At 32.9% G+C, this 20,130-nt stretch overlaps 1 protein-coding gene across 3 annotated transcripts in view; it reads left to right on the forward strand.

Annotated features, from left to right (window-relative positions):
- MEMO1 (mediator of cell motility 1) overlaps positions 1–19,383 on the forward strand; it is a gene marked incomplete at its 5' end in the record, with an annotated part of 129,908 nt that extends 110,525 nt beyond the window's left edge. For all 3 annotated transcript variants that reach the window (XM_079721219.1, XM_079721220.1, XM_079721221.1), the window contains 3 exons: positions 7,508–7,584; positions 17,233–17,337; positions 18,721–19,383. In XM_079721219.1, the coding sequence (XP_079577345.1) occupies positions 7,508–7,584; positions 17,233–17,337; positions 18,721–18,852 (314 nt within the window). In that variant the 3' untranslated portion in view covers positions 18,853–19,383. The remainder of the gene's footprint in view (positions 1–7,507; positions 7,585–17,232; positions 17,338–18,720) is intronic.
- Between the last annotated feature and the right edge of the window lie 747 nt (positions 19,384–20,130).

Raw genomic sequence — 20,130 nt, forward strand, 5'->3', positions numbered from 1 at the left:
CATAAGGCACAATGCCATAAATTTTCAGATACAGAATGGCCAGAAAAACATCCTTAATGAGATATAGGGAGACCTGGCTTTTACATGTCTTATCATTGATTGCTGGAGTTTATTCAACATTTTTATCAGGCCTGGATAGGCTGGTTTCTTCTTCTCTTACCATGCACTATGCATGGCCTTTGAGATTTCGGTTCAAGAGAACCATCCTCCCTAATGGTATAGATAAGTATTTCTGTTTAAGGCACTGATTTCTCAGCTGGGGCTGACTGTCCCCCCAGGAGACATTTGGAAATGCCTAGAGACATTTTTGGTCATCACAGCTGGGGTGGGGAAGGAGGTGGGGATGCTATTGGCATCTAAGGAGTAGAGTCCAGGAAAGCTGTTAAATAAACATCCTACAATGCACAGGACAGCCCCCCACATCAAAGCATTATCCTGCCCCAAATGTTGATAGTGCTCAGGTTGGAAGCCCTGGATTAGGGTATGCATGTAGCTCTGCTACCTTGTCAAAGTCCTTAAGAGGCTCTCAGGATTCTTTAATAACGACTTCTATTTGCTAGTTGGTTTGTTACCTTTGGCAGACATTATTTTTATGGATATAAGTATATTACTTAGATCTGAGTAGGTGGATGCTTGAAAGAGTTCTTGGGAACTTTGAAGTTTAGTAATAAAACTAGGGAGTATCATTATTGAAAAAAAAGGCTATTTTACTTAGTATTATGAATTTGTGTTGATAATAAAGCACGTTTTAGAAATTAAAAGTTCCTGAAGCATGTGTCCCCTCCCTCTTCACTTTTAATTAAGGCTCTTATGAATCATTTAAAATCACTTTTATGATTTGAATAATTCGCTCCCCTGATAGTGTTCTTCAGGTCCCTCCCTCAAGTTTGGCAGCACATACAACCACAGCATAAATCCACATAAAACATGAGTAGATTTTTGGGGTTTTATTTTTGTGATACGCGGGCCTCTCACTGTTGTGGCCTCTCCTGTTGAGGAGCACAGGCTCCGGATGCGCAGGCTCATGGGCCCCAGCCGCTCCGCGGCATGTGGGATCTTCCCAGACCGGGGCACGAACCCGTGTCCCCTGCATCGGCAGGCAGACTCTCAACCACTGTGCCACCAGGGAAGCCCCAGTAGATGTTTTCATATTGCTCTTTTATGTGGACTCATCCTTTTTACCTCATTGATGATTATAAAGCAAATCCTAAGCCACTACTATATTTAAGTAGAATGTTGAGAGAGAAAGATGAATTTTGTCTTATATTCTATCTAGGTCCTCAGAAAATTATTTAGGCCATTTGATCTCCTGATTTCTTGAAAATTTTGGAATTTAAATTGCAAGATAGAATTTTTTGGTGATAATTACAAAAAAGAACTCAAAATTTCCAGAGGTTGATAAATGTTAGCTATGGGAATCATCTAGAGACTAAAACATATTTATATTTACATTTGGTGATTAAGTAATGGAACTTTTTCAAGTGTTTATTTTTTCAGTATCACTATCACTAACAATACTCATTAAGTGCTTACTTTGTACTTATGGAAAGCACTGTACTAATTCTTGTTAGGAAATTTGATGGAGGTTTGGGAGTAAGTGGAAAGAGTTACATGGACACTATTCCAAAACTGGTAGACTCCTTTCTACAATAGTAATAGTAACTGTCATTCTTGTAAAATAAGCTTCATTTTCTATTTTATATTCCTGTTGAAATAATATGAATCATTGGCTAGTTATGGGTTAAACTGTGGTTACTTAGAAATTGTTTCATATTTTTCAAATTCATGCTTTATTGGCATTGGTCATCTTTCCTAAATTAATGAGGGGTATATTTCCATCTCAAAAGTCTAGCTTTTTCTCATGACAATAATACTTAGTAGTTTCTTCTTCTTGTTTTAAAGATGCTGTGCAGATTAATCTTACCATACTAAATAATGATGACACTGAATTCTAAGTCATTTCACAGGAAGGATTCATTTCCTCAAGTACTCAGAGATCTTAGAAGTTTCATTGAGTTAGGCTCTTAACACACTCCACGTTTCTGAATAGCTGGTTTTTGAAGAAAAATCACTTAATTGATTGTGGTACAGTTGATCAATTACTCACATATATACAGTGGAATTTTTTTGTTTTTGTTGAATAATAGAGTACTGGCAGTGACGACATCTTTCATCTCTAGTGGTCATTTCTCTTTATATAATATAATGTCCAGCTTCTGTGGAAAATAAAATGAGAAACTTGATGATAGAGACAGTTAGGAGACCTATATGTATGTAACTGGAAGGATTTTGCCTTTGTCAACCTTATTTGTTAGCCAATGTCCATTATAAGAATGACTTTTTTTTTAAGGGTATTTTGCTTTAAAGATGTTCATCTTTCAGATACCATTTAGCTCTTATTTAGACTTGAAAGAGATATTAGAGAAAAATAGAAAGATTAAAATACTCTCAATTTTTCTTTTTGGGTGAGAGAAGCAAAGGGAGAGTTGGGAACCTAGATTCTATTGTGCCCTGTCTTTCTATCCCCTCATTTGAGTCACCCTGCCAACCCCCTGCGTTTCAATTCCTGCCTTTTATTTGATCATTAGGGAGTCCAATAGGATGATGTTTCCCTGGTAACGTTTTAATGATCCCACCTCTTTTCACCTTTCCTGCTACTATCAGGAAGAGTGGCATACATTTACTGCTAGTATTTGACTTTTACCATGGTGAAGTAATGTTGTCCCCATACTTTGTGTACTTACCAAGTTCCACGTCCTAGAGGATGACTCCATGTAAGAGGATTTTGTCTGGACCTATTTTAGTTTTTCTAGTTAGTAGAATTTTTATTCTACTTTCCTGAGTTTCATTTTTGCTCTTTTCCATATATACTGTTAATATTTGTGTTTTCCTGATCACCCTGAAATTTATCCTTCCAAATTTAGATTATTGACAACTTTCATTAACATAACTTTCAGTTAACTTCTAAGAAGTTTCTGAATGAAACTGGACCTAACAGAAATTGATTCTTTAAAAGTGGGTTCATGCTTCTATTTAATTTTCTTTTTAAATGGTAGTTTTAAGTTCAAATCAGTTTCAATAAATTTATTTGGTAGATGTTAATGATAAATTGTATTATTTTGTTAAACTATGAATAGAGTTTACACTACAGTCACTTCAGCAGTTTTGGATTTTTATCTATAAACTTACATTTGTCTAGGTTTACGTAATTTCTTTTTTATAAATATGTGCCACTTATTAAAATTGGCATTCTCCTTCAATGTTTATGAAATTTATATCTTTATTCAGATTTCTAATTTAATATATATTAACATGTGATTATTCATGCATACTCTTCTTCCTTTCTGTTGTTAGTCTCTTGGGTCTGAGGGTATTACTATTTTCTAAATATTTAAATTGGTTTGAGTGTAAGTTAGCTAATTCCTGAAATATATCTTATTCAGGCTTTCACATTTGTCTCCTCAAATATTGGTACATACTGATTTCACATATTTAGGGTTTTGATCTTTTACAAGTTTGAGATAAAGCCAATAATTTTACATTAAAACTAAGACTTTAGAATGAAAGGACTATAGTATTTTGCTTATAAAATTGATTACCTTATTTGAGATACTTAGATAATATTTTCTTTATGAAGTACATTTTTTCTTTGGTAGTGATGTCAATTATGAGTGTCCCCAGTTTAGGTCCTTAGTGTACTGTGGTTTAATAGTCTATCTCACAGGTTGTTGTGAAGTTTAACTCAAATATTTGAAAACGTTTTAACATATAAACATAAAGTGATTAAGTAAATGTGTAACAGTACAGTTTTTACTGGACATATGTCTGGTAGTCTGTCTTACTGACTGATCTTTTGGGGGCTTTATTGAACAACTTTCCAAGCTCATGTTTATTTCTGCAATCTAGTGTATAGCTTAACGTTGAGGTATTTAATATTTTTTTTACTTTTTGTTTTGAGGTAATTCAAAAGTAGTGTTGGTTCTTGTACCATTCATTGTTATGTTTGTCCTCATTAGTTGATTGTTGTGTGTTAAACAGACATCCCTGGAGCTTATTCTCCACACTCTGTGAATCCACTCATTAATCACCAGTCACCTTTGGAGATGGGAAAATTACTTACCTGTATTTCTTTTTCTCAGAAAGCGTGCTCTGGAATGGATTCACAAATGAGCTACCCTCCTTCCCTCAAAGAGTAAGGTTTCTGCTTTACAGGATTTTTTTCTTGGGTTATTTTTCCTCTCATCTTTTGAATTTGAAAAGAACTGAGGGAAGGCACCTGAAGAAACTACTGACATACTCACTAGGGGAGTTCCAAAGCTTGTGCTGCCCCTAGGGGCAGTGTCAATGGCTCTTAAAGCTAGAAAGCTCATACTTGGAGTTGAAACAGGGGCTCAAAGAATCCATTTTCCCAGTGTACCTTCTGAAAGGATAAGTTTCAGGTAAGTAATTTTCTCTTACTATGTGATATGCTTTATTCATACTTATATAAAAGTTCACAAGTCCAGTTCTCCAGGCACATAGGCAACTGTATTTGTTCAGTTTGGATGCATAAACTTAACTGAATGTTAAAAATATTGTAAAACAAAACTCATGAGGTACATGAAATCATAATATGTTTTAAATGAACAATAAATAATTAAAATTGCATTTATGATCAGTGTATTACACTAGGGTTGTCTTTTTTTATTTCTTGTTAAATAAAATCTTGATAAACTTTATTTTTTAATAATTAGAAACAAAAAAAATCTTTTGAACTCAAATTCCAAGTGGTATTTAACTGAACTTGTGTGTGTGTACTCATGTGCACACACACATATATTCATGCATATGTGTGTATATACATTTAGGCTAGGATGATGGCAACTATTTACTTCAAATTAGATGCTTTCTTTAAGTATATTGACCAGAATGTAGCAATTTTGAAAAGTAATTTTGAAATGTTTGTATAATTAGAAACAATGATCGTAAGACAATTTGAGCTATCATAAGTAGGATACTTTTTTCAGTGTAGTAGCTTAGTAGTGTAAATTTAGCTTCTTAACTGATAAATCCTTTAACGCTTATCAAATATTCCTACTCAGTTCTTCAGCTACTAAATGCAAGGTGGCTATTAAAGAGTAGCAAAAAGTAGATAGCAAAATATTAAACATTTGCTCATTGATTTTCTGTGTATATTGTCATTCTTATTAAATCACATGTTGATTTAGTATTTTAACTTACTTTAAACATTCTATGTACTTCTCTCTTACTTCAGAAGTAGTTTTTAAGTGAAAGTTACATTGAAAATGGTCCATATGAATAAGACCGCGTTTTAAAATATAGTTACATTTTTGACTTATGATTAAGGCAGGTTTGACCAACTTCAGCCGTTTGAAACAGTGGCTCTGAACTTGGAAATAAATAGAAAAGACTTTCAAGTAGTAAATGTCACAAAGTACATGCATTTTTCTCTGCACCTGAGAGTAGCAGTCTTGAGACAAGACAGTTATGTCCCAGTCACAGGGATTATTGACAACTAAAACTGACAGTTATCATCAGAAGCAAGAAAAAGAGAATGTGTTAGTATAAACCTGAAGCAGCTCAGGTTCAAAGAATATTCATCTTGATTTCATCCAAGGATATTACTCTTATTACAGTGACAGTGAGTGAGAATTTTCTTGTCTAAGATTATTCTTTTAATTGTTTATTCATTTCACAGAAGATTTGGGGCAGCTTCATCAAAAGAACTTTGAAACAGAAGTAGAAATTTAGTACCAATGAATTGAATCACTAAGTTATTATGACAGACTTTATATTTGGCTTTGAACCTTCTGGCAGCCAGCTGGCAAATAGGAAAAATAGGGTGAATTATATAGTTCCTGTTGTTAGCTAGGAGGAAGTACATGTATTCTTTAAAGAAAAACAAAGCTATACTTAACTCTAAATTTTGTAAGAAATGTCTGATGAATTATTTAATATAGGGGTACTCAGTGATAGAATTGTCACTGTTTAAGAATTTTTTTAGTGCAAGGACTGTAATGAATCTGATAGTTATAGCAACATGCAGTAATCTCCAATGTTTACCAGAAAAGGTTGTTATATTCAGAATGCAGGTAATTGTCTCAGAACCCTATTGCTTGATTATAGGATATCATGAATTTTAAGATGCAATATTTATTTAATAATGGCGCTGGGCAGGGGGTGCGGGGAAATAAGAACTGCCACATTGAGTAGTTGTGCATGTTAATGTATGTGAAAAGTTAATATGTGAAAGTTAAGGAAATACGGTATGTTGTAGAAAGGTGACCATCAGAGATGATTAGCATCAACAAGTTAATGAAATGTTAAGAACTGTGATGTGTAGTTTCTCTAAAAAAGGACATCAAAAGGGTGTTATAATTTTACATGGCTCATTATTTATAAGGTGATTTTTTTAATGAGATAAACAGAAAACTTAAAAATCATAATTATCCAGCCAAAGAAACCCACCTCCTCAGATGGGAGGATAATAATTGGATATGTGAACTTCGCTGTAAAATTGAAGCACAAGATGCATAGTATGTGTGTGTATGATTAGTGTACTCTAATACCTTCAGAATTGCATTTTGGTGAATCTTTAAAAATAAAGAATATAAAAGTAATGAGTTCTTGGAAATAAAGGCATTGCTGAAAAATAGGTTTAGATATATCTGAAATACAACATAATCAGTTGAATAATAATATGTAATTAATTATGAATATGTTTAACTTTTGGCTTTTCTTTGACTATAGTAGGAAGCAAAATTTATTTCCTGAGCCTTTTGTTTTCTACCTTCTTTTTAAACTTCTTCCATTTTACCCTCTGTGTTCTTTGGAGAATAGCTAAACATTGAATGTCCTGTGCTTGTACCTTTGTTGAGATTTTATTGTCAGAGTAGGACTATTTGTTATATTTATACTTCTGTGTATCCTACTTGAAGGCACTTGTATTGATCCTTTTCCAAGTAGAAAGTTTTGCAAAAATGAGATAAATTTTAAAAATCTAGGTCATAAAAATTATACAAGCCACATATATCTCTGACCTACTTTTTTTCTTTCTTTTCTGTAGTAGAGATTAAATCTTTGCATTTGTACAACAAAAGCTAAGCTTTCATTAATTTGTTAAATTGAGATAGTTTCCTTAAGCCAAATTTTCTTGAATCATATTCTTGGCGTTTACTTTCCATTATAGACCGATATAATATGTTTAACAATGCTTCTAACTTTTAAACTGTTTGTTTCCATAGTCTTCTGTATTGCTCGTGACTTTAAGGTTTTACAGTTTGAAATAGTTTTTAACATCATGAAACACTGGTGATATATCACTTCTTTATTACCTTCCCAAATATGCCTTTTATTTTTATGTACAAGGGCTCTTGGGAATGATTCTCTCAGAGGCTTAAGCTGTGCTTTGCCTTCCATGAGAACTGAAATTATTTGGTAAGCGCTTGCTTTCTTTTTAGCTTCTAATTTTTCCCTATTTTATTTTGTACATGATATTTGTTTCAAGGTCAAAGGTTCCGTTACAGTTACTATGATGAATCCCAGGGGGAGATTTATAGATCCATTGAACATCTAGATAAAATGGTAAGTCCTTCAGGTGTGGGGTTTTACTGCTCTAAGATTTTTTCTTTAATTTCAGATTAGTGATTCAAGACTTAATATGTTAAAATATACAATGGGCTAATAATTCTTTCCCTATCTTTAACTAAATGTGCAATATATATTTTGTAATCATGTGATATTGATTATAAAAATAATCCCTGTTCTATTAGTAGAAATTTCCTTCATCTTAATTTTATTTGATTAATTACACCTTGAATAATTAGATACAGATTTTTAGATACTATTTGGGGAATGTCTTAGTTTTAGGGACAACGGGATACTAATTCCATTACTTACTGTTAAGCAGAAACAACCATAGCAAATTCTAAGTTTATTTTATTATTTAATTATATTTTTTGGCCATTTGGGTTTTTCTTAAATGGAATTTGAATTTGTTTTAAATTAGAATTTAAAGCATTATTGTATTCTTAACTAGCCCAGGAGTTGAATCTAGCAGATATATCACTAATTCGCTCTGACCTTCAATAGATCGTTTCAATTTTCTAGTCTTCAATTTGTCATCTCTAAGATGAGAGACTTGGAGAGGCTTGGTCTCTAAATTGTCTTTAAAGTCCACCAGCCTTTAAGTCTGTAACCTGTTAAAGTTAAAGTCAACTTTACCGGTGTGCGAAAAGCTTTATGTATATGTTTTAGTATAAAAATATTTAGTCTAAAGTAGATAAAACATTTTACTAAGGAATCTGGATCTGAAACTATAAGTAGATTATATTGAGTAGTATTATTTTATTAAAAGTCAAATGGAATGAATGCAGTTACTTAGGAGATTTTATCATACAAAATAGTTACTTAGGAGATTTTATCATATTTAAATTTATTTTGTTACTTTAAATCCAATTGTGGCCTAATGCTTTTACCTTTGGAATTTTGTTTGGATTTTAATTCACTGACTTTTGGGGTTTTTTTGGCTTTATTATGTTGCCATTTCAGTCAATTAATTCTTTTCTGGCTACTATTCTAATCTTTTTTTTCTGAGGTTTAGTTCTTAGCTGCCTCAGAAAACTTTCCTAGTTCTATATCATTTATTTTCTTCATATAGCAAATGGTTAATGAGTATCCACTGTGTGTCTGGTACTATGTGAAGTATTGAAGATATTAAGAAGAGAAAACATGATCTCCCACTTAATGGATCTTACAGTCTAATCATCGAACAGATTTAGAAAGAAGCTGTTACAATATAGAGATACAAGATATTTATGAGGCAGTGTGGATACACTGGTCTCCTTACTATTTCTTGATAATGCCATATATGTGCCTAGCTTAGGGCTTTTGCCCTTTTTGCACTGGACTGTCTCACTTACTTTATGGCTTTGCTCCATTTTCACCTTCCCAAGGTGGCCTACTGACCACCGTATTTAATTTGACATCTTACACTCCACCCTTTCAGCATTCCCAGTCCACCTTACCTTACCGTGTTCCACTTTTTCTTCTAAGAAACTGAATATTTTACTTATTTATTACAGAAGGATATTTGTTTTGTTCACTAATGTATCCAAGTGCTTAGAATAGTGATTGGAACATAAGTAGGTGCTCAACAAATATTTTTCAAATGGATGAATTGGTGACTATAATCTTCTTATATACATAATTGAATTAAATGAATACCCTAAGTGTACTCTGAGAAAGAAATAAAAGGAAAGTAATTTATAATAAATTAATATATATTTAATAATGTAAATGCTCAGGCACCAACTGTACTAAAAGAGACAATGAAGTAGTTAGATGCTTACACATAGTATCATTAATATAACAGCCACATACAAACAGTTGTTTATATTTGTGACTTACATTTACCAAGTTACATTGGTGGGTGACTTGATTTTCCAAAATGGTGAACATTTCTTAGCAAAACTGTAAACTAAACAAAGTACAGTCTTCCCTCACTTTATATGATAGTTTGTTCCTGGGAAAACTATTGTATATTAAAATCATGCAAAACTTCTTTGTGTTTGTATGTAAAATGGCATTAGAGTGTAGATAATTATAAGCAGGTTTTTCGCATACATGGACATGTGAAAGTGTTATAGGATGAGAACAGTACTTTCTGTGTGGGACTGTCCTATAGTGCAGGACAGTCAGCATCCCTGGATTCCACCTACCAAATCCCCTGACAGTATCTTCTAGTTATTGGCACAACCCAGAAATGTGCCCACAATTTTCCATTATGCCCCTGTGGTGAACAGTTATTCTGTGACCTTACCCTGCTTTATTTTTCTTCTTAGTACTTATTACTCTGTGATTTATTATTTGTTGATTTGTTGATGAAAACCTGCCCTATTAGATTATAAGCTTTGTGAGATCAGGATCTTTGTCCATTTTATATCAGCCTGTTTGTGGTACTCAGTATATATATTTGTTAAATTAATGGATGAGTGGATGGGAGAGTAGTGAGAAATTAGGCTAGAGAATCTAGAACAGGCTGTTTAAAGGATATCTAATAGGAAAGTGATAAAATCAGATTGTATGTGAATAGATCGTATAGTTGCAGTGCAGCAAATGGGTTGGAGGGAGGCCAGAGGAGAAATGAGTAGACTAGTTTGATAATCCAAGTGAGACATGGTAATTCAGACAGTGGATGGGTTGGTGATGGTGGAAGAGAGGGACAGAGTGGATGTATCCAGTATATTTTAGAGACAAATTGATGATAGAACTTGGAGATCAATTGAACTTGGAGGGGAAGGAAGTATCAAGGATGATTCCTTCTAAAAAATACAACAAACTAGTGAATATAACAAAAAAGAAGCAGACTCACAGATTTAGAGAACAAACTAGTGGTTACCAGTGGGGGGGGGAGGGGCAACATGGAGGTGAGGGAGTGGGAGGTACAAACTATTGAGTGTAAGATAGGCTACAAGGATGTATCGTACAACATGGGGAGTAAAGCCAGTATTTTGTAATAATTGTAAATGGAATGTAACCTTTAACAATTTATAAAAAAATAAAAAAGTAAAAAAAGGATGTTTCCTAAATATCTGGCTTATGATGCTGGTTAAGTCTTGGTTCTGTTCTCTTAGGTCGGAAGCACGAGAAGATAGGACTAGATTTTTTACGAGGTAGGGTGATCATAAATTGTATTAGGATATGTTATATTTGCTATTGCTTTTAAGGCATCCAAGTGGAGGTGTCAACCAAGTAGGCATTTGGATTTTCTTTTCACCAGTTATTTTTTATTTTTATTTTTTTTTGCGGTATGCGGGCCTCTCACTGTTGTGGCCTCTCCCGTTGCGGAGCACAGGCTCCAGACACGCAGGCTCTGGACGCGCAGGCTCAGCGGCCATGGCTCACGGGCCCAGCCGCTCCGCGGCATGTGGGATCTTCCCGGACCAGGGCACGAACCCGTGTCCCCTGCATCGGCAGGCGGACTCTCAACCACTGCGCCACCAGGGAAGCCGTCACCCGTTATTTTTGAGTGCGTTTACAGTTCTAGGCACTGGTGGAGATACGGCAGTAAACAAGCCAACTTGCTCTCACGGACATTTTATTCTAACAGGAGGAGATACACATTTTTTTTTTTAAGTTAAGGATATTGTATATGTTAGTTTTTAATAGTGATGTGTGCTATGCAGAAAATATTAAAAGGGTTTTTAAATAGTATATAATTCTAGGCTGCTTTAGATTGAATGATTGGAGAAAGACTTCCTGAGAAGGAATATTAAATTGAGATATAAATAAGAAGGAGAAAACCAAGTGAAGATTAGAGGCAAGAGCATTCTAGACAGAACTGCCATTGCAAAAACTTTATGATGAGAAAGAGGCTAGTGTGTTAGAAAAATGGGAAAAAGGTCAGGGTTGTAGGAATATAGTAGATAGGGATTAGAGTGACACAGCTCTGGTAAGAGAGGTGGGCAGGGATCAGATAATGTAGGGCTTTATAGTCCAGGGTAAGAAATTTATGTGGATACAGTGGGAAGTGAAATGATGTAATAATGAAATAATTATTTTAAGAGTCGGTCTGGCGGTTGTGTAGAGAATAGATTCTACAAGAAGGTCAGGAGTAGTAACAGTGAGCATTGGCAGGAGTTTAGGGGAGAGAAGATAGTAATTTGGACTGGGGTGGTAGTAGTGGAGATAGAAGTTCATAGATTTGAGTTCTTGTATTCATCAGGGCTTTGCTAATGGATTGACTATATTGGTTGGGAGCTCAGAGAAGAGGTCTGGAGTAAGTTTGGGCATTCTCAACATGTAGATGGTAATCAAAGCCAGGGCAGAGATAAGGTTGTCTACTATAGTAATCCTCAACCCCATCTTTACAACTGAAATCACTTGTGGAACTTTTTCAAAATAGACTTGCCCATACCCACCCCTGGATATCCACTTTCAGTAATATGGAGAGAGTCCCAACAACTTTATTCCAGAATAGCTTCATAGGTGAGTTTGAGCTAGCCTATTATGGCCCCTGATCTGTTGAAGTAGAAGAAAATTTCCTGTTCATCTTCTTTCCCTTTGATTTCTACTCAGCTCTTTAAATCATTGGTAAACTTTAATCAGGCAACATTTAATTTTTCAAATGTAAGAATTTGTAAATCAGTGAATTATTGAGTATTTGCTTCATATTAATATGTTTGAATTTAGTATTTGATGTAACATTTGACTTGGACTTGATTTTGTGGTCTGTTTATTGAAACATTTCTATTTATATATAGAATTTTTAAATAATATATAGAATTTTTAAAGGGGTCTAAAGCGGTCTGTTCTTTTATTAGCATGCTATTAATTCAAGTTATAAGTCCATTCTGGGAGTTAGAATAAATGGATTAAAATAATAAGCATGGTTAGGTCTGTACATATACTCATGTATATATGATTTTATACATGTATGAGTATATGTACACTCACTATTAGGCAGACTCTTATACAATGTGTTTTCTTAATTGGTTTATATAACCAAATGGTGAATATCCCACTGTATCTTGCTTTTCACAAGTGTCATTTTATGTTGTAAATAATTTCTCATTTCAGAATTAATATCTTAGTTGCTATATACAATCTTTTCAGAGCAAAATATAGTAGGATGCTTCTCTGAACAAGTATTGCAAAAATGTTAGCAATTCTGAATTGTAATTATACATTTGGAAAGTTTGATAGAGTGAAAAGATTATTTTTAAGTATAAAATTTTAGATTTAATTTTTTTAAAATTATTATGTTAATTAAGTTTTGGTCCCTTTTTTGTTATCAGAAAAGTCTTATTAAATATAGTTATTAAAATGCTAGAAAATAAATGAAAGTTTTTAGTTCCAAAAGCAAAAGAAAAACTGCTAATTCTTTTTTTTTTTTTGGCAAAAATTTTATGTCTAGCATTTGAATATCTTGGAAGTTAATTATGTGAAGAAAACACATAAGGAAGGAAGAATGTATCGGAAAACAAACAATCTTCCAAATGTTGTATTTGGGAGAAAATAACTAGTTATAAGAGATATAGATTCTGAAAGTCTTAGAATATTACTGACTACTGACCATGTTTTTTGGAAATTAGTACTTTGCAATTTCAGTAATTATAGTGACCAAAGCAGAACATATTTTAAGAGGTTGATTTTTGTGAACCTTTTAGATTACATACTGGAAACATTAGCCACATTTATACATATTTTATATATATTACATGATCATAGGTTATTTTTTCCATACTACTTTTGATATAGACCAGTGTTTCCTTATGGCTATTGGCATATTATTTACGATTTGGCAGAGAGAATCTGAAAATGTCATTGTAGTCAGGCTTGTAACTTCTTTTCCTTCCAAATTTACTAGTAGTCACTTTGTTTACTTTAACTTCAACTTTTTTTCTTCCTTTTACTCTTCTGAAAGTGAAATTGTTCATGTTTGTCCACTCATACTTCTTTCTCTTGAACTTAGGCCAGTAGTTTAGTTTCTTTAGTAGTCTTTAGTCGGTTTTACAGCATCATCTTTAAGGTAGCTATTTATTAGTACACTGGTTCTTAGCACTGCTATATTTAGGGTGATTTCTTTTTTCCATAAAATTTCTTTCTAATGAAGATTTTATCTTGATACCTCTTAAAGAAACTAGAATATTTCCTTTTCCTACCTCATCTTCCTTAATGTGTACCCATCTCTCCAACATAAATGTGTATCCTTATTTTAAAAAATAAGGTCACAGTCCTAATGATTTGATAATATGGTTTTAATCATCTGTTAATAATTGATAGACATGATTCTAGTTCTTATTTCTCAAAGACTTCTAAAAATGTTTTGCTACTCTTTTGTGTCTGTTACTTTAGATTACATCTAGGTGATAGTATTTAAAATTAAATAAAATTCAAATTAAATAATTTATTAAAAAGGGAAGACCTTTGTTGTCTTATTAGAGTCTTAAATTTGCAGCTCTGTTAAATAGGCAGTTAAAACTGCCTATTCGGTTTGGGATTACCATTTAGGATTTGACAATACAAACTTTCACTTATTACTTGGAGAGTCAGCACAATGATAGATTCCCTCCGCCCTTCTTCCCCTCAAGGTAGGGAGTTAGCTTTCAGTTTGAGAATTTCTTGCTGAAACTGTTAACTTCCTCAGAAACCCGTACTGTGATGGATAGGCTCTTGGTGTTTATAATGTCTGTTTGTATCTTAGAGCTGAATGGGTAGTGACCCACTTCACTGCTTCATATTAGATTAAGTTCATGTGAACAAATTCTCAATATACCAGGCCCTAGGCAAGCTTTCTATCACCTGGACTTTAGATTTACTGATCATATCTTCCAGTATATTAAGAAATCAAAAAGTTCTTTAGGCGTATTTGGGAAGCATTTTTATTCTTCATCTTTTTGCAATTTGTGCAGTAGTATCAAACTAGCATTTTTATCTTCTTGGAATTTTGGTAATAGTAATTTCAAAATTGTTTGCATCAAAACATAAATATATACAAAAGCTTATTTGTCAGTGTTCTGTGTTAGTTAATGGGTGTCCCATTCTGCAGTTTTACTAATCATTTTTGCTGTTGTTTGCATACTTTATCAATTTTCCAGTTGGAGAGCTTCACTCATGAGAAGTGCCTTAATTTTTCTCTCTATCCCTCCTTTATAAAAAGGCATACCTCTTTTTTTTTTTATAAATTTTTTTTTTTTTTTTTACTTTTGGCTGCATTGGGTCTTTGTTGCGGTGCGCGGGCTTCTCATTGCAGTGGTTTCTCTTGTTGAGGAGCACGGGCTTTAGGCGCGTGGACTTCAGTAGTTGTGGCATGCGGGCTCAGTAGTTGTAGCTCACGGGCTCTAGAGTGCAGGCTCAGTAGTTGTGGCACACGGGCTCAGTTGCTCCGCGGCATGTGGGATCTTCCTGGACCAGGGCTCGAACCCATGTCCCCTGCATTGGCAGGTGGATTCTTAACCACTGCACCACCAGGCAAGTCCCAAAAAGGCATACCTCTTAACTGTCATATTTGTTAGAGAATTGAGTATAATGGAATTGATTATTGCCCTGGTAGGTACATAGCACACTTCAGGAAATTAAAATTTTAAATGTAGTCCCTTAACTTCCATCACCTTAATTTTTTACTTTCTGTGTTGTAATTTAACCATTATATCTTCATTTTGAACACTTTATTTATTTATACTTCTCTACATTTATAATTCTATATTTTCTGTGTGAAATTTCTTGGCCAGTTACTTTGAATTCTTTCTCTTCTACAAATGTGATCATTAGTTTTCTTCTCTTTGAATTACTCACATTAATATATATAAATGTGATGTTTGTTCACAATGTGCTTTGAGATTTTAGTATTAAAATATACATTTGAACTTCAGTGTTACATGATTTATTAATAAGTGGAATTCTATTTAAGGTAAGCTGTCCTAGACTTCACCCAGGAGCATTGAAAGTTCTTTTATAATATGTATACCAATTGTACCTGTGTGAGAGTATTAAAGAATTGTTGGTATGTCTCTTGTTATTCTATATGAAGCAGAGTAAGTCAATGAGAAGCCTGGGATTAGAAATCCAATAGCCTAGGATTAGAAATTTGAGACAAGCTTTTAACGTTTTTTATGCCTTAGTTTCTTCATCTTTAGGGAGTTCTACCTTGATTATGCATATTTATGGAAGAGATTTGTAACTCCATCTCTGCATTACTACTTGGTTTAGAAATATGAGTGATTTTCTACGTACCAGAATTATAATACTAATTGTTTATCTTAGGTTTAACTTTTAAATTAGTTCATATTTCACTCGGTTTGCACCAAATGTCGGTGGAGAATGGTGACCTCTAAGCCTCCTAGTTGACAGGGGAAAACCAACTTAGCCTTAAACACTGGTTGTGGATAAATCTGAGAGTGGCTAATTGATGTGCAAGCAATTGAAAGTTGACTATACACACATGCGCTTATCTTTCAGATATATTTGTAGAAAATATGATAATGTTTATGAAAGACTTGGATATTCTGAAGAAAGATTCTTTATAAAATTAAATTTTGATTTACATACTGCCATTGTAATATTTGTACTGTGTTACCTACTGATGGCTATCATTTTTCAGATGAATGTTCATCTGATTACTCTAGGTGATTTTACACTGTGCTTGTTAAAACATGTTAAAATATAATTTAAAAAACACAAAAATGTATCAGTTAATTCCTTAGTTAAACCACCATTTACATTTTTCCCAGAGGATATTAATCCAGTTTATTAAACACAAATGTAAAGTATTTCACCTGAATAAGAAAACAAGGTAAGGTAGTTGGTGAATGGATGAGTTAGAATCATTGATTTATTTGCTTGATTCAGATGAGTTAAAGTTGCTCTGTATTGATGTATTTTGAGCACATTATTTTGAATGCATTTGCAGAATACAGAATTAAGTATAAACAAGTGTCCAAATGATAGTTTTTGTTTCAATAGTAGTCTAAAAATTTTGATTCTCAATTAAAATCTTGAAAGCAAAGCATTCTAGCTTAAGAGATAAAGAACTTTTATTTTTTCAACTTATTTGTAAAGACCTATTTTGCTTAAGCTTTTATCAGTCTTTTATGAGCTTTAAATTGATTAAAATACATTAACTATTTTCTTAGTTTGTGGTCTCTTTTTATCACATACCTAAATACTGATAATTCAAAATGCCTTACACACTGTTGATGTTTAAGTATATGTTATGGAAAAAGTTAAATTATAATCAGCTCTTGATTATTTATGCCAGTGGTATGAGAAATATAATGGACATTGGAAAAACAGCCATATATCAAATTTAATTTTAGATTTTGTATGAAAATTTTCACGGCAGGTTTACTTGTGTAAATATTATATATGAAAAACATAAAATTGTGAAATATTTGAGGATTTGTGAGCTGAATGACAACTGGGGAAGGTGGTGTAGAAACATACCAGGAGGTCAGAGAAAACTGGGAATTAAATGTTTCAGTATGTTTAATATACATACTTAATAAAGTATGTATATTATTGAGGGTTGACTATAATGAGATTACCTTGGATGAATGAATTTGATATTTCACAGAGTTTAATGTTTAATGTATTTTCTTCACTTCTCCTTAATTGAAAAATTATGATTGTTAGCTCTAAGTAACAGTTTTAAAATGTAATTAGGAAATAATAAATAGTCTTATTTTCTTTTTCTTTCATTCTTTTTTTTCTCTTCTTCTTCTTTTTTTTTAGGGTATGAGTATTATAGAACAATTAGACCCTGTATCTTTTAGCAATTACTTGAAGAAATACCATAATACTATATGTGGAAGACATCCCATTGGGGTGTTATTAAATGTGAGTATCCTTAGGAAGCCTTGATTTTTTAACATTTGATCCTATTATGTTTCAAAATGTCTTAATTGTTATCATCTGTGACACCTTATTAGCTTTGGTTTTAGATATATAGTCAATTTTCTTTCTAGTTCCTTTAAGATAATTTAAATTTCCATTGTTTTGGTTACTTAAATAAAATTATATATCACTGTATGACAGGTCAATACTTTCTTTTAAATACAGAAAGTTATTTAGAAGAGAAACCCATTTTTTTCTCTTGACTCTGAGCCAATTCCAATATGCTCTTTACAAATATAAACCAAAGTAACGTCTCAAGAAATAAGGTCTTACTAATTTTTTGGTTTTATTTAGTGTTCTTGACTTTATAAAAAATAAATGGAAGATTCTGCTCTTGAGTTTTAGATATTCATAATTTAATAAAGCAAGGCAGATGACATGTATATGTTTTTCTCCTTATAACAAAAACAATATTTCACTTAAAGACTGGTAAAGAGGCAGAAGTTTTGGTTAGCTGGATTTTCTAAAGAGATAATAGCATTAATTTTTTTCCTAATAAGACTGAAATTGAAAGAAAATGAGAGACTCAAAAAGAAGACAGTGTACACTCAGGAATGGTTAGAGGAAGTAATAATGGGCTGCTCATTGTTTGGAGAGGCAGAGAAATACTGGAGTTGGTAATGTAGTCTAGAATAGTCTAGGGTAGGAACCTAAAGGTCTAGTCTAGGGTAGGAACCTAAAGGTCTAGTATCACTTTACTGTGATTTGAAAAATAGTACATTGTGGATTTTTAGGAAAGGTCTTCTCTTAATCAGTGTTGATTGACTGGGAGAAAAGCCTGTTAAGTGCTTAAATTGATTTATGAAATTTAAACTAGAATAAGCTATACTAATTTACTAAAGTTTGAATTGGGTCCAATAAAACTTTAGTAAAATAAATGATGAGCCAATTAACAATTAAAGTAAAAACCCTGGTATACCTCTTAGATTTGGAACTTAATTTATATATGTTTAAAATTTCAGACAAAGAAAATACTCCAACATTTCAAGACGAAAGTGGCCAAGGTTTGGTTTAGAGAATAGAAAGAAAGATACTATGATTTTTTTAATTTTTTATTTATTTATTTTTTTAAAGTGCCTTATTAAGTACAGGGAGAGGTAGAGTGGAAGATGACTGATATTTATCAAGAAGCTAGATTAGGAGAAGTTCTTTGAGAGAATGAAATAAGTAGTTCTTTCTTTTTCCTATTTAATATGGGGTGACGAGAAATTCAAGAAACTAAGAGTGAGAGAGAGACCTAGGCTTCGAAGTTAAGCTACCAGCACATTCAAAGAGTGCTCACTTTTTTGTGTGATGTCTGTCATTACCAAATTTTTCTTTTTCTAGGCTATCACAGAGCTGCAGAAGAATGGAATGAATATGAGCTTTTCCTTTTTGAATTATGCCCAGTCAAGCCAGTGTCGAAACTGGCAAGACAGTTCAGTGAGTTATGCAGCTGGAGCACTCACGGTTCACTGAAGCTCTGAATCCTCAGGGATGCCACCTGCACATACTCATACTCTGTCCAGGGTCCCAGCCTAACCCTTACCAAGATACTGGTCCTGGTTTGGGGGGATTCTGAAACCTCAAACTAATAGAACTTTCTTCTCTTCTTTTCTAGTAGGTGTAGTCCTTCCTTAATTTCAACTCATTAAAAAAATGCTTTATAGTTTAGAGCAGTGGAAGGAAGGCTGGCATCAAAATATTTTGATCAAAAAAAAAAAAAGGCAATGTAAAGGCACAGTTGTGGCAGTCAGTTTTTTGAAAGTAACTTGTAAAGCATTTACCATATCCTAAATTTGCACTCTTTGCAGACTTGTGCACATATACTCCGCTTTCAGAATAGTTTTGCAAATTGTACACAAACAAACAAAAAGGGTGGAAGCTTTTTAATAAAGAAATTGCATTTATAAATGATCTGTATTAGAATATAAAAATCTCCAGTTATAGTCAATTACTACCCGTGTTGTACAACAGATACCTTCTATTTTAGTTGCTAATAAAGGGCTACACAACTCAAAATAGTCTGATTTAAACTTATTGCTCTGTGGTACATATGAAAATTGTTTTTTATTAATTCCATTTCAGAATTTTTATGTTAAAAGTGGTAAACTTTAGCTCTTATGTAAAAATATGTTAGGATGTATTTTTATATTTTACATATTTATGTGATTTTTTTATCACAGATATTAGAATCATATTTTAAAGTTAGCTTTTAAAATTACATAGTTTGCCTTTTTATGTGTGACATCACTTTGTGTCATTACTGTATTATAACACAATATAAATTCAAGATTGGTAAAGAACATAGGTGTAGTCCTGTAATTCAGAGATAGTGCTTGATAGGCAGTAGTCTGCAAATGAGGAATATTGAAGAATGTTCTTAGTGTTTTTCAAATCATTGCAGACCATACACTGCTGCTATGCTTTTTTAGTGCTTCAAGCAATTTGACTCTCTTACTTGAATTTTTAGCAAGAAGTCATTAACAATAACAAAAAACCACTGGATTTTCTTACAGTTCTGCAATTTTTTTTTGTCATGATTTTTGGTGCGGCTCTTCCAACTAAAATAATGGTATGGTGTTGTATTTCTTCCTTTAGCATAGACCTATCGAAGTCACTTTGGCAAAAAAAAAAAAAAGTTAATTCAATTAGTTAATATTGGCCATCATGTATGTACTAGATTATACCTATTTTAATATAACAATGGGTATTATTACATTGGAGAGCATTTATATCTTCAGTGTTATTCCAGAA

Source organism: Hyperoodon ampullatus, assembly GCF_949752795.1.
Source record: "Hyperoodon ampullatus genome assembly, chromosome: 15".
NCBI lineage: Eukaryota > Metazoa > Chordata > Mammalia > Artiodactyla > Ziphiidae > Hyperoodon > Hyperoodon ampullatus.